This window comes from Emys orbicularis, chromosome 21 (genome assembly GCF_028017835.1).
Source record: "Emys orbicularis isolate rEmyOrb1 chromosome 21, rEmyOrb1.hap1, whole genome shotgun sequence".
NCBI classification, from domain to species: domain Eukaryota; kingdom Metazoa; phylum Chordata; order Testudines; family Emydidae; genus Emys; species Emys orbicularis.
Window position 1 is genome coordinate 19818953 of NC_088703.1, and position 20199 is coordinate 19839151.

The 20199-nt window shown below is 69.3% G+C and overlaps 2 protein-coding genes across 2 annotated transcripts; both read right to left on the bottom strand.

The window, feature by feature from the left end:
* Nucleotides 1-1645: 1645 nt before the first annotated feature.
* TMC4 (transmembrane channel like 4) lies at nt 1646-12904 on the bottom strand. Its single transcript, XM_065420895.1, has 16 exons — nt 12865-12904; nt 11650-11878; nt 11130-11266; nt 10535-10696; nt 9923-10005; nt 9441-9586; nt 8970-9117; nt 8412-8579; nt 7451-7617; nt 4638-4764; nt 4325-4422; nt 3406-3589; nt 3117-3247; nt 2433-2588; nt 2013-2091; nt 1646-1696 (listed from the first exon to the last, which is right to left on the bottom strand). The coding sequence occupies exons 1-16, from the start codon at nt 12902-12904 to the stop codon at nt 1646-1648; spliced, it is 2106 nt and encodes a 701-aa protein (XP_065276967.1).
* Nucleotides 12905-14435: 1531 nt separating this feature from the next.
* MBOAT7 (membrane bound O-acyltransferase domain containing 7) lies at nt 14436-19738 on the bottom strand. The gene is made up of 7 exons (XM_065420896.1): nt 19663-19738; nt 18869-18998; nt 18085-18211; nt 16496-16652; nt 15799-16150; nt 15292-15480; nt 14436-14808 (listed from the first exon to the last, which is right to left on the bottom strand). Exons 1-7 carry the CDS (start codon nt 19736-19738, stop codon nt 14436-14438), a joined length of 1404 nt encoding a protein of 467 aa, XP_065276968.1.
* Between the last annotated feature and the right edge of the window lie 461 nt (nt 19739-20199).

Consider the following 20199-nt stretch of genomic DNA (forward strand, 5'->3'; position numbering starts at 1 on the left):
CCCACCCATCTCCCAGCTTGGGGCCTCCCCACACCTCCGACTGCGGGCGGGGAAGTCCAGCCTGCATCTCTCCCCAGCTGCCAGGGCCGGCACAACCCATTAGGCGACCTAGGTGGTCGCCTAGGGCGCTACAATTTGGGGGGCGGCGACAGCGGCGGTATTTCGGCGGCGGGACCTTCCGCCGCCTAGGGCGGCAGAAAAGCTGGCGGCGCTCCTGCCAGCCGCCCTGCGCCGTGCGCCGCCCCGGAGCTCCAGGAGCAGCCCGGACAGAGACAGGATCCTGGGCTGGATGGACCATTGCTCTGCCCCCCGACGGCCGTTCTTGTGCACTCTGTACACGCAGAAGTACATGGTCTCCCATGCGGCCAGGCCGGAGGGAACAGAGCAGACGCTGAGATAGTGAAGGTGGCTGGGGGGGAAAAGGACAAACCCACTGCTGCTTGCCTCCAGCCCTGCACACCAGCTGCCCCCACACCCTCCGCCGCCCCCTGGATTACTTACACATGGGCCTGGCAGAATTTAATTTTTATTTTATAATTTCAAACCAAAACTAGCATTTTATTTTTAAGATTTTTTTTTTCAGATTTAAAATTTTCCCAGTTGCAGAAAATCACAGGAGATTCAGAGAACAGGGGGAGGGGGGAGTCAGACAATGATTTATCAACAGCAGGTGTTAGAAACTCAAAAAGTCACAGCTTTAAAAGCCGTTAAATTGTCAGCATCGCATCTCGAAATACACCGAGGAAAGAGCCTTAAATCAAACGCTGTTACGTTTTCAAGCAGGGTTTCCCCTGACTTGGCCGAGCTGTAAATGGCGATTATTGTTGATGGGAATCTCGCTTTGCAGGTTCGTGTGTGCGCGGTGAAATCAGAGCCTGGGCAGGGAGGTGGCCAGCCTGGAAAACCCCACTCAGGGACGGAAGAGAGACGCGGGTCTCTGCCCAAGAGGGGTGACAGCCGGGGACCAGTAGACAGGGAATACAAATGCAGCTGCCCTGGAGTGCGACAATGGAGTTCTGCTGCCAGCCAGTAACGAGGGGTTCACCCGTTGTGTGCTCCGTTCGGAGGCCGTGGGGCTAGCCCGGGGCAGGACAGAGAGTGTGAGAATTGGGGCCTGAAGGCCAGCAGCCCAGCCTATTTCAGACACAAGCAATTCCACCTTCTCCTCCTGCAAAGCCCCCTGGGATGTCAGTCACACACAGGGTTTTGCTTCACTTCCTGTCCTAAACTGAACAGCGTCACTGGGTGTCAGTAAAGAGCGGCTGCCAGGTGAGGGGTCCCTGTATAACCAAACCCCACACCCCACTCCAGAGGGGCCATGTCTCAGTGCCAGGCGAGAGGTCTCTGTATAAACAGCCCCTGCACCCCATCCCAGCGAGGCCGTGTGTCTGTGCCGGGCGAGGGGTCCCCGTATACCCAGCCCCCACACCCCACTCCAGAGGGGCCGCAGCTCAGCGCCGGGTGAGTGATTCTTACAAACAGTCCATGAATGAGCTGTGGGTTCTTTGGAGGTTATTGTCGTTTTCTTCCAGCAGGGGCTGGGTTTGGCACACAGGCGAATGGCAGGGGAGGGACGGGTCCGACAAGGCAGGGTCAAGAGTCATCCTCAAATCAACGAGATTGGCGTTTTCTTGCAGCTCTCTCCTTAGCTGAGCTCCGTGATCTGAGTCACTAAGAAGACCTTATCCCGCCCCTCCTGTGGGAAAAGGAACGGTTAAAAAGAGGTGGGAAACCCCGGAGGCTAAGTACAGCCATCAGGGGCCCATCTACCCCGGTATCCCGGCTCTGCCTCCACCCACGGCCCACCTACTTCAGAGGAGGGACACACGGCAGCCTCTAGTGGCCAAAGCGGGGAGGACGCTGCTCCTCATTTCTCCATCTCAATATCCCACCCTGCCAGGCCCAGGATCATCTTGCGGCAGGGAGTCCCACCGGCTAACGGTGACAGATGGGAGCCGGCGCCCCCCAGTGGCAAAAAGCCCCAGTGGACATCACTCCAGGACATCACTCACCAGCCGCAGCTGCCCTTTGAGTTCCTTCACCAGGGAGTTGTAGGAATGAGCCAGGGCCATCAGGTAAAACATGAAGATGCTGCAGTTGGGGGACGGGAAGAGAAAAGCGGGGGGGGGGGTTAGACAGTGCGTGAGAGATGGGGTCAGGAGCAGCGAGGCAGGGATGCGGCTGGGGGCTTGGGGGGGGGGGGGGAATATCCGCAGAACCAGCACAGAAATTGTGTGTGTGTCTGTCCGTCCCTGCTGCCCCCTGCTGGCGGGGACAAGCCCTGCTCTGTGTGCGTCTATCCATCCTCCCGCCCCCTGCCCCCACTCTCTGTGTGTCTCCGTGTCCCTGCTGCCTGGCATCAGACACCCCTCCATGTGTCCTATCCCCCGTAGCACGCCCCGGCCCAGGGGGATTCCCCGGCAGCCCCTCACCACAGCAGCAGGAAGAGCGGCACGGCGAAGGCCAGCGAGCCCACAAACTGCAGGAACTCCCTGGCCACATGTGGCAGGGTGTCGATGGCCTCCCAGAGGGTGCTCCACATGGTCGGCTCACCCCGGAATGGGCCACAGGCGTGGGAGGGCTGGAGGCTGCAGGAGGAAGAGAGAGTGAGTCAGGGGACCGAGTCCAAGGCAGGGGAGCAGAGACAGCGCCGGGGGCGGGGAGGATCAGGGGGTTTGTCATGCTGGGGGGGGAGGAGAAGGTCAGGGGACCCTGGGGGGCTGGGTGAGGTGGAGCGGCAGACCCCAAGGAGCTGGGGTGTGGGCGAGGGGGACTGGGGACCCCGAGGAGCTGGGGAGCTGGGAGAGGAGGGGTGGGGTGGGGGACCCCAGGGGAGCTGAGTGAGGGGGGTGGGGCACCCTGGGGGCTGGGCGAGGGGGACTGGGGACCCTTGGGAGCTGGGCGAGGGGGGGACCCCAGGGGAGCTGAGTGAGGGGGGTGGGGCACCCTGGGGGCTGGGCGAGGGGGACTGGGGACCCGGAGGAGCTGGGGAGCTGGGAGAGGGGGGGTGGGGGACCCCAGGGGAGCTGAGTGAGGGGGCTGGGCGAGGGGTGGGGGACCCCAGGGGACTCCGGGAGCTGGGGGGGCTGGACAAGGGGCGCGGGGGGGTCACTCACACAAAGACGCTGTACAGCAGGGGCACCCAGGCGATGGCCAGGCCCAGCAGCAGAACCAGCAGGAAGAAGAAGCTGGCGCTGGAGGCGTGGAAGGTGCGGTCAGCCGGGCGGCAGTTCGAGAACAGGGTGAGCTGGAGGGTGACGAGACACGTGTGGACCCGGGGCGCTGAGCCACCAGACAGCCCCCCCGGGAGAGAACCCAGATGCCCCAGCTCCCAGTCCCCCCACCACCACCACTAGGCCCCCCTCCCCTGAGGCGGGGAGAGGACCCACGCGTCTGGGCTCTCACCTTCTTGAGGTAGAAAAGCAGGACGAACTTGGCGGTGTTGAGCAGGGGCAGCAGGGGGGAGAAGGCGGCGCCGACCCAGCACACGGTCTGGCCGTACACCAGGTCCAGCACGTTGGGGGGCACCAGGAACTCCTGCTGCCCCCACAGCCGGGCCAGGGGGGCGGGGCCGTGGGTCACCAGCAGCCTGGGGGGAGCAAGAGGGGGTGAGGGGCTGGGGAGACTGCTCCGAGCACAGCCCCCCCACCTACGGCTGCCCCCACTCCGAGCCCTATCCCCCAGCTCCCCACTCCCCTCCGGCCTGAGCCCCAAAGCCCAGAGCCAACCCACTCGCTCTAGGGGCCCCCTTTGTGGCCACTGATTCCCATCCACCCCTAGAACAGCCCCCACCCCCAACCCACCTCCCCTCCAGCCCACTGACCCCCTCACCCCATCCCCAGTGCAGATCCCACCTTCCCGCCCGCCCACTGACCCCCCCAACCCACTGACCCCCCAGCCCCAACCCACCTCCCTCCAGCCCACTGACCCCCACCCCACCCCCAGTGCAGATCCCACCTTCCCGCCCGCCCACTGACCCCCACCCCACCCCCAGTGCAGATCCCACCTCCCCCCCAGCCCACTGACCCACCCAACCCACTGACCCCCCAGCCCACCTCCCTCCAGCCCACTGCCCCCCACCCCACCCCCAGTGCAGATCCCACCTCCCCCTCAGCCCACTGACCCACCCAACCCACTGACCCCCCACCCCACCTCCCCCCCAGCTCACTGGCCCCCCCACCCCACCCCCAGTGCAGATCCCACCTCCCCCCCAGCCCACTGACCCACCCAACCCACTGACCCCCCACCCCACCTCCCCCCCAGCTCACTGGCCCCCCCACCCCCAGTGCAGATCCCACCTTCCCCCCCCCCCCCCGTCTCTCACTTCCTGGGGAACTCCACCAGCAGCAGCACCAGCAGTACCACGAGCAGGTCGAACACCAGCAGCTTGTACATCTCCTGCCCCACGCTCGTCTCCCAGCACTGGGGGGAGGGGACATGTCAGCGCCCGCACAGCCACAGGACCCAGGCGTCCGGGCTCCCAGCTCCCCCACCGCGAACTGCCAGACCCCACTGCCCTCCCCGAGCCGGGAGAGAACCCGGGTGTCCGGGCTCCCACCCCACCCGCCCCGTGCTCTGCCCACCAGACCCCACTGCCCTCCCCGAGCCGGGAGAGAACCCAGGTGTCCTGCGCTGACCGGGTGCTGCGTGTGGTTGTAGCCGCAGGTCTTGCAGGAATCGGCGTTGGGGTCCCCGTGGCAGGTGATCTGGGACCAGAGGGAGAAAAGGAGAACGAGGAGGCTGGAGAGACGCAGGAACACGGTCCTGCCACAGAGAGAGAGGGGCTGGTTAGACGGGGACCCCTCGCCCGGCGCTGCCCTCGGGGGTGGGGGCTGGTTAGACGGGGACCCCTCGCCCGGCGCTGCCCTCGGGGGTGGGGGCTGGGAACACGGAGACTCCTCGCCCGGCGCTGCCCTCGGGGGTGGGGGCTGGTTAGATGGGGACCCCTCGCCCGGCGCTGCCCTCGGGAGTGGGGGCTGGTTAGATGGGGACCCCTCGCCCGGCGCTGCCCTCGGGGGTGGGGGCTGGGTACATGGAGACTCCTCGCCCGGCGCTGCCCTTGGGGGTGGGGGCTGGTTAGATGGGGACCCCTCGCCCGGCGCTGCCCTCGGGGGTGGGGTGGGGGCTGGGTACATGGAGACTCCTCGCCCGGCGCTGCCCTTGGGGGTGGGGGCTGGTTAGATGGGGACCCCTCGCCCGGCGCTGCCCTCGGGGGTGGGGTGGGGGCTGGGTACATGGAGACTCCTCGCCCGGCGCTGCCCTCGGGGGTGGGGCGGGGGCTGGGTACACAGGGACCCCTCACACAGTGCTGCCCTCGGGGGTGGGGTGGGGGCTGGGAACACAGGGACCCCTCACCCGGCGCTGCCCTCGGGGGTGGGCTGGGGACTGGGGACACGGGGACCCCTCGCCTGGCGCTGCCCTCGGGGGTGGGCTGGGGGCTGGGAACACGAGGAGCCCTCGCCTGGCGCTGCCCTCGGGGGTGGGCTGGGGACTGGGTACACGGGGACCCCTCGCCCGGCGCTGCCCTCGGGAGTGGGCTGGGGGCTGGGTACACGAGGAGCCCTCGCCTGGCGCTGCCCTCGGGGGTGGGCTGGGGACTGGGTACACGGGGACCCCTCGCCCGGCGCTGCCCTCGGGGTGGGCTGGGGACTGGGTACACGAGGAGCCCTCGCCTGGCGCTGCCCTCGGGGGTGGGCTGGGGACTGGGAACACGGGGACCCCTCGCCCGGCGCTGCCCTCGGGGGTGGGCTGGGGACTGGGTACACGGGGACCCCTCACCCGGCGCTGCCCTCGGGGGTGGGCTGGGGACTGGGGACACGGGGACCCCTCGCCCGGCGCTGCCCTCGGGGGTGGGCTGGGGACTGGGTACACGGGGACCCCTCGCCCGGCGCTGCCCTCGGGGGTGGGCTGGGGGCTAGGTACACGAGGAGCCCTCGCCTGGCGCTGCCCTCGGGGGTGGGCTGGGGACTGGGTACACGGGGACCCCTCACCCGGCGCTGCCCTCGGGGTGGGCTGGGGACTGGGTACACGAGGAGCCCTCGCCTGGCGCTGCCCTCGGGGGTGGGCTGGGGACTGGGAACACGGGGACCCCTCCCCCGGGGCTGCCCTCGGGGGTGGGCTGGGGGCTGGGAACACGAGGAGCCCTCGCCCGGCGCTGCCCTCGGGGGTGGGCTGGGGACTGGGTACACGGGGACCCCTCGCCCAGCGCTGCCCTCGGGGGTGGGCTGGGGGCTGGGTACACGAGGAGCCCTCGCCTGGCGCTGCCCTCGGGGGTGGGCTGGGGACTGGGTACACGGGGACCCCTCGCCCGGCGCTGCCCTCGGGGTGGGCTGGGGGCTGAGAACACGGGGACCCCTTGCCCGGTGCTGCCCTCGAGGGGGGGGCTGGGAACACGGGGACCCCTCGCCCGGCGCTGCCCCTCGGGAGTGGGGGCTGGGTACATGGGGACCCCTCACACAGTGCTGCCCCTCGGGGGTGGGGTGGGGGCTGGGTACACGAGGAGCCCTCGCCTGGCGCTGCCCTCGGGGGTGGGCTGGGGACTGGGTAGACGGGGACCCCTTGCCCGGCGCTGCCCTCGGGGGTGGGCTGGGGGCTGGGTACACGAGGAGCCCTCGCCCGGCGCTGCCCTCGGGGGTGGGCTGGGGACTGGGAACACGGGGACCCCTCCCCCGGGGCTGCCCTCGGGGGTGGGCTGGGGGCTGGGAACACGAGGAGCCCTCGCCTGGCGCTGCCCTCTGGGGTGGGCTGGGGACTGGGTACACGGGGACCCCTCGCCCGGCGCTGCCCTCGGGGTGGGCTGGGGACTGGGTACACGAGGAGCCCTCGCCCGGCGCTGCCCTCGGGGGTGGGCTGGGGACTGGGTACACGGGGACCCCTCGCCCGGCGCTGCCCTCGGGGGTGGGCTGGGGGCTGGGTACACGAGGAGCCCTCGCCCGGCGCTGCCCTCGGGGGTGGGCTGGGGACTGGGTACACGGGGACCCCTCGCCCGGCGCTGCCCTCGGGGTGGGCTGGGGGCTGGGAACACGGGGACCCCTTGCCCGGTGCTGCCCTCGAGGGGGGGGCTGGGAACACAGGGACCCCTCGCCCAGCGCTGCCCCTCGGGAGTGGGGGCTGGGTACACGGGGACCCCTCGCCCGCCACTGCCCTTGGGGGTGGGGGCTGGGTACACAGGGCCCCTTCGTCCAGCGCTGCCCCTCGGGGGTGGGGTGGGGGCTGGGAACACGGGGACCCCTCGCCCGGTGCTGCCCTCGAGGGGGGGCTGGGTACATGGGGACCCCTCACCTGGCACTGCCCCTCATGGGTGGGGTGGGGGCTGGGTACACAGGGACCCCTCGCCCAGCACTGCCCTCGGGGGTGGGGGCTGGGTACACGGGGACCCCTTGGCCGGCGCTGCCCCTCGAGGGGGTGGCTGGTTACATGGGGACCCCTCGCCCTGGCTGCCCCCCAGTACCTGAACAGGGTGAGCTGGATCTCCAGGCTGAGCGGGTATCTCTCCAGGCGCACGAGGAGCCCGAAGGCCAGCGGCACCAGCTGGTTGGCGAGCGTGATGACTATGGAGGGCAGATAGGCCACCAGTAGCCCCAGGACCAGTCCCTGCTGCCCCGGGCCGGTGTCCTGCTGGGGGCGGAGGTCACCAGGGGTCAGAGCAGAATCCCCTCCCCCCCAGTTCCCCTATGGGGAGCCGAGCGGCTAAAGGGCTGGCAGCTGGGTTAGCGCCACTGCCCCCCGTTGAGGGGGACACGGGCCAGTGCTGGAGTGAGCGGGTCGGGAGTGAGGGGCGTGGGCGGAGCGGGGGGCTGTGGGTCTGGAGTGAGGGGTGCGGCGGAGCAGGGGGCCGCAGGTCGGGAGTGAAGGGCGCGCGCGGAGCGGGGGGCCATGGGTCAGGAGTGAGGGGCGTGGGCGTAGTGGGGGGCCTGCGGGTCGAGAGTGAGGGGCGTGGGCGGAGTAGGGGGGCGCGGGTCGGGAGTGAAGGGCGCAGGCGGAGCAGGGCGGCCACAGGTCGGGAGTGAGGGGCGCGGGCTAAGCCCGGGGCTGCGAGTTGGGAGTGAGGGGCGCGGGCGTAGTGGGGGGCCCGCGGGTCGGGAGTGAAGGGCGTGGCGGAGCGGGGGGCCGCGGGTCGGGAGTGAGGGGCGTGGGCAGAGCGGGGGGGGCGCGGGTCGGGAGTGAGGGGCGCGGCGGAGCGGGGGGCCGCGGGTCGGGAGTGAAGGGCGCGGCGGAGCGGGGGGCCGCGGGTCAGGAGTGAGGGGCATGGGCAGAGTGGGGGGGCGCGGGTCAGGAGTGAGGGGCGCGGGCCGAGCGGGGGGGCGCGGGTCGGGAGTGAAGGGCGCAGCGGAGCGGGGCGGCCACAGGTCGGGAGTGAGGGGCGCGGGCCGAGCCCGGGGCTGCGAGTCGGGAGTGAGGGGCGCGGGTACCTGGCCCTGCTGCGAGTACTCGGTGGCCAGGTAGACGCAGTAGAAAGCCGCCCCCAGCAGTGCCAGCACCAGCAGGTTGAGGGCCCCGCGCAGGCCGTACAGGGCGAGTCGCTGGCCCGGGCTGCGCTGGGCCATGAGCCGCCGCAAGGTCTGTTCCTCCAGGTCCATCTGGGAGAGACGCACATCAGTGCAGCCCCCCCCCCCTCACACACACACACACAGCTGCCCCCCCGCACTCCTTCCCAGCCCCCACAACCAGCCCCAGCCCCACCCTTTCCCCACAGCCAGCCCCATCCCTGCCCCCCCAGTCAGCCCCCTCTCCACCCCCAGCCGTGCCTCTCACGCCACACACCTGCACCCTTCCCCCCAATCCACTCATCAGCCCGTATCCAGTCCCCCAGCCCCCACACCAGATCCCTCCCCACCAGCCCCCCATCTCAGCCCCTAGTCACACACTCCAGCCCCAGCCCGCCCGTAATGCAGGGTCCCCCCACACTAGTCCCCTCCCCAGCTGCCCTCCCCCCCGCACACCAGCCCTGCGCCCCCTGCTGGCCTCACCCGCAGCTCGTAGCGGAGGCTGTTGTGTTTCATGTGCACCGCGGTGCCGGGCCCGAGGCAGAAGTCCCAGCCGGCGAAGACCTTGTTGCTGTAGGTGCTGAGCGCCCCGTTTTCGCTGACCAGGCTGCGCTTCAGGAGATGGACGGCCCTGGGGGGAGAGCGCAGGGTGACGCCCCCCAGGAGATGGCGAAATGCAGCCAGCTCGGGGGTGGGGCGCGGGGGCTGGGTCTACGGGGACCCCGGCCCGGCAACGGGACGCGGCCCCTCTGGGGCAGGGCGGGGCAGGGGCTGGGTATCCGGGGACCCCTGGCCCCTCTGGGGCAGGGCGGGGTGGGGGCTGGGTATCCGGGGACCCCTGACCCCTCTGGGGCAGGGCGGGGTGGGGGCTGGGTATCCGGGGACCCCTGGCCCCTTTGGGGCAGGGCGAGGTGGGGGCTGGGTATCCGGGGGGGTACCTGGGAAGTGACTCACCGGTGGACGATCCAGAGGAGGCAGACGGAGAAGTAGCCCAACATGCTCAGCAGATAGGCCAGGGGGATGTTATAGGAGAAGCCCACGAAATCCACGGCCGAGTTTTGGTAATAACCGTAGAACAGGTAGGTGAGCTCCATGAACCCCTGAGAGAGACACAGCCTAAGCGGGGGGCCGTCACCTCCAGGGGGCACCGGCTCCCATCCAGCCCCAGGGCGGGGACTGGGAATGAGACAAACTGATCTGGGGAATTGGGGCCAGCTCTGATTTGTGGGGGACACATGAAGGGGGGCTGGGGGTGGAGCTGAGGGGGTGGGGGCTGAGCTGAGGGCCAGGGGGCTGGGGGAGGAGCTGAGGGCATGGGGGGGTGAGGGCGGACCTGAGGTGCAGGGGGCTGTGGGCGGACCTGAGGCGTGGGGGGAACGCTGAGGGCGGAGCTGAGGCGTGGGGGGGGGCTGGGGTCCCACAGGCCGGGCTCTCACCGTCCCGGACAGCAGGTCCATGAGGTAGGTGAAGTAGCTGACCAGGCCCCGCTTGGTGGGGTCGTACTGCAGGCAGCTGATCACTGCGGGGGGGGGGGGGGAGAAAAGGGGTGAGACCCCCTCAAACCAAACCTCCAAATACCCCCGGGTCACCCCTGCCCTCCCTGGACATAGGACCCAGGCTGCCATTCTGGGGGCTATTCCCTTCTCTCCCCTCCCCTTTGATAGGGATGGGACCCAGGCATCCGGGCTGCCGTTCTGGGGGCTCTCGCCCCCCCCCCATTGGAGACAGGACCCAGGCATCCGGGCTGCCGTTCTGGGGGCTCTCACCCCCTCCACACTGGAGATGGGACCCAGGCATCCGGGCTGCCGTACTGGGAGCTCTCGCCCCCTCCACACTGGAGATGGGACCCAGGCATCCGGGCTGCCGTACTGGGAGCTCTCGCCCCCTCCACACTGGAGATGGGACCCAGGCATCCGGGCTGCCGTACTGGGAGCTCTCGCCCTGCCCCTCCGGAGATGGGCCCCAGGCGTCCGGGCTGCTGTTCTGGGGACTCTCACCCCCCCCCCCCCGCACTGGAGATGGGACCCAGGCGTCCGGGCTGGCAGTACCCGTGGAGTTCGGCCCCTGCTGGGTCTGGTTCAGCCGCAGCCCCTCGAAGGCGGCGTTGGGGGCCACCACGAACCCCACCGTGAGCAGGGCCCCCCCCAGGTTCAGCAGCACCAGGAAGCGCAGGAAGTTGAAATACGACTGGATCCCGGTTCCGAAGTGACCTGGGGGGGGCAAAGGGCAAAGGGCAGCGTGACCCCGACCGCGAGTCCAACCCCCCGGGCTCCCCAGCAGGGGCTGATCCCAGGGCTCGGGGGGGGTCGCTCTCAGCAGAGGGGGGACCCCAGGGCTCAGAGGTGGGGTCACTCTCAGCAGGGGGGGGACCCCAGGGCTCAGAGGTGGGGTCACTCTCAGCAGGGAGGGGGAACCCCGGGGCTCAGAGGGGGGGGTCGCTCTCAGCAGGGGGGGGACCCCGGGGCTCAGGGGGGGTCACAGCAGCGAGGGGGACCCCGGGGCTCGGGGGCGTCACTCTCAGCAGGGAGGGGGGACTCCAGGGCTCAAGGGGGGTCACTCTCAGCAGAGGGGGGACCCCAGGGCTTCGGGGGGTCGCTCTCAGCAGGGGGGGGACCCCGGGTCTCAGAGGGGGGTATGTCCTACCTTCGATGTGGTGCAGCGAGCCCCTCCACACCTGGGCGTACAGCAGGGCGTCCCCCACCTGTCCCCGCAGGCGGCGCGTCCCCACCTGCCACCGCTCCCAACGGCTCCGTTTCCAGGCCGCCTGCTGCTCCCGGAGCCTGGCGGGGAGAGGGACAGGGGGTGAGACCTCAGACCCCACCCCCCACCACCACTGCACCCCCATTCCCCTCCCATAGTCAGGAGTCCTGGCTCCCAGCCCCCCTGCTCTGACCACTAGACCCCACTCCCCTCCCAGAGCCAGGGAGAGAACCCAGGCGTCCTGGCTCCCAGCCCCCCCTGCTCTAACCACTAGTCCCCACTCCCCTCCCAGAGCCAGGAGAGAACCCAGGAGTCCTAGCTCCTAGCCTCCCATCCAACCACTCGGGGATAAAACCCAGGAGTCCTGGCTCCCAGACCCCCCTGCTTTGACCACTAGACCCCACTCCCCTCTCAGAGCCAGAAAGGAACCCAGGCGTCCTGCCCTGTGCAGGGGGGGCGTTACCTGAGTCTCCGTTTCTCCCCCATGCAGAGCGGTAGCTGTTTCAGGGGAAGCGATTCCTGGTCCCCGACTTCTTCCCTTTCCCGCTCCTGGAGGGTCCCTGGGGGGTTCCCCTCGTCCAGCGCAGCCCCCCAGGACTTGGCCACGTTGCCACGGAAACGCAGGGTCGCGTTGCTTGGCAGCTGGAGGAAGAGGGATGAGGGAGGCAGCTGCTGTCCCCCCTCGTCATCATCTGGGGAGGGAGCAAGTGGGGTGAGAGATTCAGCCCCCTCCCTCCCCGCACTTACTGACCCAGGGATGGGGAGGGGACCCAGGAGTCCGGGCTACTATCTGGGGAGCCCTAGCTTCAGGGGATGGGACCGAGGAGTCCGAGTAACTGGTCGGGGGCTGCCTGCTGGGATGGAACCCAGGAGTCTGGATTATTTGGGGGGAGGGGTGGGGCTGCACACTGGGGACGGGACCACCCCAGGAATCCGGGTGATTGGAGGGGCGGGGCTGAGTCTGCTGGGGACGGGACCCAGGAGTCCGGGTGACTCGGTGGAGAGGGGGGCGGGGTTGTGTCTCCGGGGATTGGACCCAGGAATCCGGGTTACTCGGGGGGGGGCGCTGCTGGGGACGGGACCCAGGAGTCCGGGTGACACTAGGGGGAGGGGCGGGGTTGTGTCTCCGGGGATTGGACCCAGGAATCCGGGTTACTCGGGGGGGGGGGGGCGCTGCTGGGGACGGGACCCAGGAGTCCGGGTAACACTAGGGGGAGGGGCGGGGAACCAGGAATCCGGGTGGGGGGGGGGGGCTGCTGGGGACGGGACCCAGGAGTCCGGGTAACACTAGGGGGAGGGGCGGGGACCCAGGAATCCGGGTGGGGGGGGGCTGCTGGGGACGGGACCCAGGAGTCCGGGTTACCCCGGGGGGGGGGGGGGGACGCGGTTACTGGGGCGGACCCAGGAGTCCGGGGGGGGGGGCTGCTGGGCACGGGACCCAGGAGTCCGGGTTACGGGAGGGGGACGCGGTTACTGTGGGGGGACGGACCCAGGAGTCCGGGTGACTCGGGGGGGGACACAGGAGTCCGGGGGGGGGGGGGCTGCTGGGGACGGGACCCAGGAGTCCGGGTTACGGGGCGTGGGGGACCCAGGAGTCCGGGTTACGGGGGGGGGACGCGGTTACTGGGGGGGGGACTCAGGAGTCCGGGTAACTCGGGGGGGGGGGGGGGCTCCGCACCTGGCCCATCCCGGCCCGTCTGCGCCCAGCGCGGCTCCATGGTCCTTGCGCTCCGGGAAGGAGGAAACGCGCCGGGTTAATCATTGGCCCCGCGGTGACCTGGAGACGGGGCGCGGCCCAGCCGGGGGGGGGGGGGGACTGGCCCCAGGTAACCCCCCAAACACAGGCCCCCCAGCCCCGCTGGGGGGGGGCTCCTCGCGGGGAGGATGGGGGCCCCCGGGGGAATGGGGGGTCTCCGGGGGGGGCGCGAGACACACAGACACGGGGGGTTGTTTTCGGATCTTTTATTTGCTTCAGCTGCCGCCCCCGCGTCATGGCAATACAACCCGGGGGGGGGGCGGTACAGAAGACCCCCCCCGCCCTGAGCCCTCCTACCCCCCCAGCTGCCTCCGCCTCAGCGCCTTCCACTCCGCACCTCCGCCGAGCCCCCCCATCACCCCGTCTCCCCCCCTCCCCCAGTGGTTAATAGCACAGGAAAGGAACAGAGACCTCCGAGCGGGAGGGGGCTTCTGCCAACCCCCCCCCCGCACCCCAACTCCCCCCCCCCCGCACCTCGACTTCCCCCCACCCCCCAGCTAAGCACAGACCAGCTGCCGATGCTGGGGGACGTTCTTTCCCCCCCCAAAAAAAAACCCTCACCCCCCCCCCCCAGCAAGCTGGTTCGGGGTGGGGAGTTTTGTGGCCCCTACAGGCTCTGCCTGAGAACATGCCAACTTGTTTCACACCAGATGGGGGGGGGGGTGGGAATCCTGGCTTAAAATGGGGGGGGACTCTCTTCCCACCTCCCCACTCCCCATTTGGAGGCTGGTCCCTTTAAGGCAGTGGTTCTCACTTTTGTACTGGTGACCCCTTTCACACCGCAAGCCTCCACGTGCGACCCCCCCCCCCACATTAAAAACACTGTTTTAAATATTGAACACTATTATAAATGCTGGAGGCAAAGCGGGGTTTGGGGTAGAGGCTGACAGCTCGCAACCCCCCCCCCCCCCATGTAATAATCTCGCGACCCCCTGAGGGGTCCCGACCCCCAGTTTGAGACCCCCTCATCTAAGGCCACAGTGTAGCATCGGCTGGGGGGAGGGGTAGAAAACACCCTCTTATGTGGGGGTCTTGCTGGAGGGGGAGGGGGCAGAATCTCCAGCCTATGTGGGGGAAGTGCTCCTACTCCCCCCCCCCCCAGGAGTGGGAGAGGGGCAGGCCTGCCAGAACCCTTGGGGGAAGCACAGTAGTGGATCAGTGTCTCTCCCACCCCACCCCAAGGAAGTGTGGGGCACATTCCCCCTCCACCTCCCAGCCAGCCAGAAGGAGAGGTGGGGGCCCGTAGAGTAGAGAAGATGGGGGGGCCACCCCATTTGCCTATGCCCTTCCCCCCAACCCCCTCCATGGCCAGCACAGAACTGATGTGTGGGTCCTGTTCCCAGCCCCCAGGGTGTGGCTACTCCCTGCCCCCCAGGGCCCATAGGGGATGGATCCAGGGGGCCCTGTGCCCTGGCTATTCCCCGGCCCCGGCTATTCCCCGGCCCCCAGAGGTCCTGGCCGTGGGGTCAGTGGGAGGGGGCTCCCCCGGCCCCTCACTCGCGGTGCGGCCCCTCGGGGGTGGAGGGGGCCCGGGGGGCAGGCCGGGGCAGGGCGCGGCCCAGGAGCAGCAGGGCCAGGGCGCCCAGGTGGACGCAGAAGTAGACGGAGCGCCAGTACTGGAGGGTGGCGCCCAGCTCCAGCAGCACGAAGCCCATGCACATGTAGTCGTACGCCCGCATCTTGAGGAACCAGTGCACCCAGGCGCCCCAGGAGCAGTCGGACTCTGGCGCCGCCCCCCGGCGCCCCCGCAGCCCGGCCTCCATCGCCCCCTCGGCCGCCAGGCACAGCGGGATGGTCAGGAAGCTGAGGTAGTAGCCCGGGTGCAGGCCGTGCCAATAGGCCGAGATCAGCATGGTCCAGCCGCTCCTGGGGGAGGGGGGGGGGAAACGGAGGGCGGGGTTAGCTGGGGGGGGAGCACTGAGCCCCCCCCATGTGTGCATGGCTCCCCCACCCCCAATTGTGCTCCCCCAGCCTCTGTGAGTCTCCCTCCCCCACGTTCCCAAGACTCCCCTGTTTGAAGCCCCCAGAGATTTCACCTCTATTCCCTCATGTCTATGAGCCCCCTCCATGACTCCCCCTCCCCCTGGTATTCACACTCCCTCCCCATGAGACACCCCCCGCCCACGATTTCCATTTCATGCCCCATATTGGGTCCTTCAACCTCCCCCCGCCACAAGACCCCCCCCCACATAACCCTACCAGATCTCCGAGCCCCCCATCTGACCCCCTTCCCCAGGATCTCCAAGCCCCCCTGTGACCCTCTCCACCTGATCTGTGAGCGTCCCCACGAGACCCCCAACCCAGGGATCTTCGAGCCCCCCCCGCCTCATGGCTCCCCGCCCCCCCCACCTCATGACGTAGGAGCGGAAGGGGGCGCTCTTGTAGATGTATTGGGCCAGCCACCACTGCACGCTCATGTTCCAGTACCGCATGCCGTCCCGCACCCGCACGCAGAAGTCGGTGCCGTACGGGTCGATGTTCTTGATGGTCTCGTAGTCATACGTGGGGGGAGCCACCCCTGGCGCCCCCTCCTCCGCACTGGGGTGGGGGAGAGCAGTCAGTGACAGGGATCCCAGGGCCGGATGGGAGCCGGCCCCCCTTAGAGGGGACAGGCCCCAGGACCCATTTCCCGCCCCCCTGAGCCAGCCAGTCCCACCCTGGGGCCGGATGGGAGCTGGCGCCCCCTAGAGGGGACAGGCCCCAAGCCCCATTTCCCACCCCCCTGAGCCAGCCAGTCCCCGCCCTGGGGCCGGATCGGGGCCAGCGCCCCCTAGAGGGGACAGGCCCCGGGCCCCATTCCCTGCCCTGGGGCTGGGTGGGAGCTGGCGCCCTGGAGAGGCAGGCCCGTGGGTGCACCTGGGGCAGTAGGTGGTGGGGCCCCCGCCGGGGCGGGCGTGGGCGGCCGTGGGGTAGGCCCCGAAGGCGGCGGCAATGCAGGCACACTCGGCGCAGAGCCAGGCCACGTAGAAGCGCATGCGGAAGACGAAGAAGACGGGCACCATGTAGAAGAGGCGGAAGGGCAGCGCCCGGGCGGCGAAGGCCTCGCTCCGCACGTACTCCAGCGGGAAGAGCCGGGCTGCCCCCAGGAAGAGCAGCCCGTAGAGCGGGAGCAGCCTGGCCCGCGCCAGCAGAGGGCGCCAGCTGGGGATGGCCTGCGAGTCCGGCTGCTGCAGCCAGTCCAGGTGGGTCCTGTACCGGTAGAAGGGGCCTGGGGGGCGGGGGGGTGTATGGGGATGGAGGGTGACGGGAGAGGAGGTGGGAGGGGAGGGGAGGGGGGGGTGCATATAGGGATGGAGGGTGGGGGGAGAGGAGGTGGGGGGGGGGCAGACGAGGAAGGAGGCCGGAGGGAGGAAAGAACGAAAGGGGGGAAAGGAGAGAAATGCAGTTAAAGGTTAACAGTGGAAAAGACTCCAGCTGGACCCCCTCCCACCACAGAGCTGGGGAGAGAACCCAGGCGTCCTGGCTCCCACCTCCCCCCTGCTCTAACCACTAGCCCCCACTCCCCTGGCAGAGCCAGGCAGAGAACCCAGGTGTCCCCCCCCCCCCCCCGTACCTGTCATGAGCCCCACGTAGCAGTAACTGTAGCAGAGGATCGGGCCCAGCCCCGGCACGCTGGGGATCAGCCCAATCGCGGGGCCCTTGGCGAACGAGGTGACGTCCTGCTTCTTGGCCTGGCTGATCTCCTGCACCTCATTGGCCAGGCTCACCATCTAGGGCAGGGGGAGCAACCCACGGGGTGAGCGCCCCCTACGGGACCACCGCCACAGCACCGCGCCCCCTAGTGCCTCACCACCACACCATACGCCCCACCACCACGCCCCCTAGTGCCTCACCACCACACCACACGCCCCACCACCACGCCCCACGGCACCGCGCCCCCTAGTGCCTCACCACCACACCACACGCCCCACCACCACGCCCCCCACGCCCCATGGCACCGCGCCCCCTAGTGCCTCACCACCACACCACACGCCCCACCACCACGCCCCCCACGCCACGCCCCCTAGTGCCTCACCACCACACCACACCACACGCCCCACCACCACGCCCGCCACGCCACGCCCCCTAGTGCCTCACCACCACACCACACGCCCCACCACCACACCCCCCATGCCTCACGGCACCGCGCCCCCCACACCCTATGGCACAACACCCCCTAGTGCCTCACCACCACACCACAGGGCCCCCACACGCCCCACCACCACGCCCCACGGCACCGCGCCCCCTAGTGCCTCACCACCACATCACAGGGCCCCCACACGCCCCACCACCATGCCCCCCACGTCCCACAGCACAGCACCCCCCCACCCCACGGCACAGCACCCCCTAGTGCCTCACCACCACACCACACGCCCCACCACCACGCCCCCCACGCCCCACAGCACAGCGCCCCCCTGCGCCCCGCCCCCCACACCTCACGGCACAGCGCCCCCTAGTGTCTCACTACCGCACACCCCCTGCCGCCACAGCACAGCGCCCCCATGTGCCCTGCCACCACGCCCCCCATGCCCCATAGCACAGCACCTCCCACACGCCCTGCCACCACGCCCCACAGCACAGCGCCCCACCGCACCCCATGGCACAGCGCCCCCTAGTGCCTCACCACCACATACCCCCTGCCGCCACAGCACAGCGCCCCCCCTGCGCCCTGCCACCACGCCCCCCATGCCCCACAGCACAGCGCCCCCCACACCCAACGGCACAATGCCCCCTAGTGCCTCACCACCACACCACAGGGCCCCCACATGCCCTGCCGCCACGCCCCCGACGCCCCAGCACCCCGCCACTGCAGCACAGCGCCCCCTAGTGCCCCGTGGCCACAGCATAGCGCCCCCTAGCGCCCCACCACCATGGCACCCCCCCACACCACGCAGCACAGCACCCCCTAGTGCCCCACCACTGCAGCACGGCATCCCCTCCCGCCCCAGCACAACGCCCCCTAGAGCCCCGCCGCCATGACATAGCGCCACCCCCGCCCCACGGCACAGCGCCCCCTAGTGCCCCACTGCCGCAGCACAGCGCCCCCCAGCACCCCGCCGCCACGGCACGGCACCCCGTAGTGCCCCAGAGGGGCCAGCAGTGACCAGGAGCGCAGAGCGCCCCCTGCTGAGCCTCCCGGCCCCACCCCACCCCCTGCAGCACCTTGAGGGTCAGCAGCAGCTGCACAGCGTTGGTGAAGGGGGTGGGGGCCGGCAGCCCGAAGAAAGTCACCGTCCGGAAGAAGAGCAGGTAGGAGAAGGTCCAGCCGAGGGTCAGGTAGTGACAGGACCTGGCGGCAGAGGGCGGGTTAATTGGCCACACTCCCAGAATCCCCTGCTCCCGTCACCCCCTCCCAACCCCTTCTGGCTCCCAGAATCCCCTGCTCCCGTCACTACCCCCCAACCCCTCCTGGCTCCCAGAATCCCCTGCTCCCGTCACCCCCCCCAACCCCTCCCGGCTCCCAGAATCCCCTGCTCCCGTCACTACCCCCCAACCCCTCCCGGCTCCCAGAATCCCCTGCTCCCGTCACCCCCCCCCCAACCCCTCCCGGCTCCCAGAATCCCCTGCTCCCGTCACCCCCTCCCAACCCCTTCTGGCTCCCAGAATCCCCTGCTCCCGTCACCCCTCCCCCCAACCCCTCCCGGCTCCCAGAATCCCCTGCTCCCGTCACCCCCCCAACCCCTCCCGGCTCCCAGAATCCCCTGCTCCCGTCACCCCCCCCCAACCCCTCCCGGCTCCCAGAATCCCCTGCTCCCGTCACACCCCCAACCCCTCCTGGCTCCCAGAATCCCCTGCTTCCGTCACCCCCCCAAACTCCTCCCGGCTCCCAGAATCCCCTGCTCTCATCAGCCCCCCACCTTGTCCACAGTTCCCAAAATCCCCCCCACACACACACTCTACCCACTAGACCTCACTCCTCTCCCAGGTGTCCTAGCTCCTTCCTTACCTTGGGGAGAGGCGGAGGATGACCCATGTGCCCAGGATGGTGACCAGGGAGTGCAAGGTGTGGATGTTGCAGGTGACCAGCGTCAGGAGCAGCCCCACAGCTGCCCCCCCAAACTGCTTCACTTGGTGTCCTGGGGAGAGAGGGGGAGGGGAGGAAAGAGAGACAGATTAGATCCCAGCTCCTTTCCCACCGAGACCCCCGGGAGCAAAGTCAGCTGGGACTTCGGGCGACCCAGGCGGGGACTGGGGTACGGGGCATCTCCCCTCTAGGAGGTGCCGGCTCCCATCCAGCCTTGGGGAGGGGGGGGTGGCTGGCTTGGGGGGCAGGGAAGGGGGCACAAGGGAGCTCAGGAGGTGGGGATCCTGTACCCCCAAACACCCATCCCCTATCGATGGGACCCCAGAGTCCAGGAGCTTCTACTACAAGACTGGCAGGGGGAAGCTAGTGCCAGGGTCCCCCGCCCCCATGCGCCAGCCCCCCTAAAATACCTCCAGACCCATTCTAGCTCGAGACACAACCCAACCCCCCCTCCAACTCCCCTGCGCCCCCCCTCCCCCCCAGAGCTGAACCGGAATGGAGAGAGGAAATCTTGCAAGAGGAAGCTGAGGTGAGGAAACCCCAGACTGGGCTGGGTGGGGCACACCGGAGGGAATGGGGGGAAGGGCCCTTGTAGGAGGGAAAGGGGTGGGTCTCTTTGGTGGGACTTTTTCTAGCCCCAATCCCTGTCCCACCCCCAGCAATGGCTTGAAGGGGAGGGGCCAGAGTTGCCCCCCCCCCCAGTCGGAGTCACTCACCCCCTCTCTTGAAGACAAAGCCAATGGGGATAGAGAAAAGCAGCACGGCCAGGTAGGTCCATTCCTCCGGGGTCATCCCAGCTCTGCCGGGGGAGGAAAAACAGTGTCGGGCAGTTCCACAGATCACCCACCCCACTGGAGCGGGGGGCAGCGGCTGCAGGGGGCGCTGAGGGCTCAGCTCCTCTACAGGTGGTAGGGGAAGAGCAGGGAGGGGAGATCCAGCCCCAGGGCAGGGACTGGCTGGCTCGGGGGGCGGGGAATGGGGCACGGGGCCTCTCCCCTCTAGGGGCGCTGGCAGCAGCTGGCGTCCGTTGCTCTCATTCCATGGCCTGGGGAGTGTATCGAGTTTGCTGAGTCTCAGCCCCACTCCCAGGAGCCCCCATTGCCCAGCCCATCTGGGTGCCCCCTGGCCTCCCCACAGCCAAGGGGCTATGGGCTGGACGGGCCACAGAGACCCAGCCTTGGGGGGTGGGCGCTAAGACAGCAAAGTGGGGGGCTGCGTGGGGGGGCTCAGTGTGTAAGTGAGGTAGAATGGGG

Bases quoted from the DNA above. Each gene is read 5' to 3' on its own strand.
- TMC4 (XM_065420895.1), bottom strand. From the start codon at position 12,904: ATGGAGCCGCGCTGGGCGCAGACGGGCCGGGATGGGCCAG. The intron at 9,118-9,440 runs GTGAGTCACTTC...CTCTCCCCCCAG, and splicing joins CTCCTCTGGATCGTCCACCG to GGCCGTCCATCTCCTGAAGC. The intron at 2,589-3,116 runs GTGAGTGACCCC...TTCCTCCTGCAG, and splicing joins CTGCTGTACAGCGTCTTTGT to CCTCCAGCCCTCCCACGCCT.
- MBOAT7 (XM_065420896.1), bottom strand. From the start codon at position 19,738: ATGACCCCGGAGGAATGGACCTACCTGGCCGTGCTGCTTTTCTCTATC. The intron at 18,999-19,662 runs GTGAGTGACTCC...CTCTCTCCCCAG, and splicing joins CTTTGTCTTCAAGAGAGGGG to GACACCAAGTGAAGCAGTTT. The intron at 16,151-16,495 runs GTACGGGGGGGG...CCCGCCCCCCAG, and splicing joins CTACGTGGGGCTCATGACAG to GCCCCTTCTACCGGTACAGG.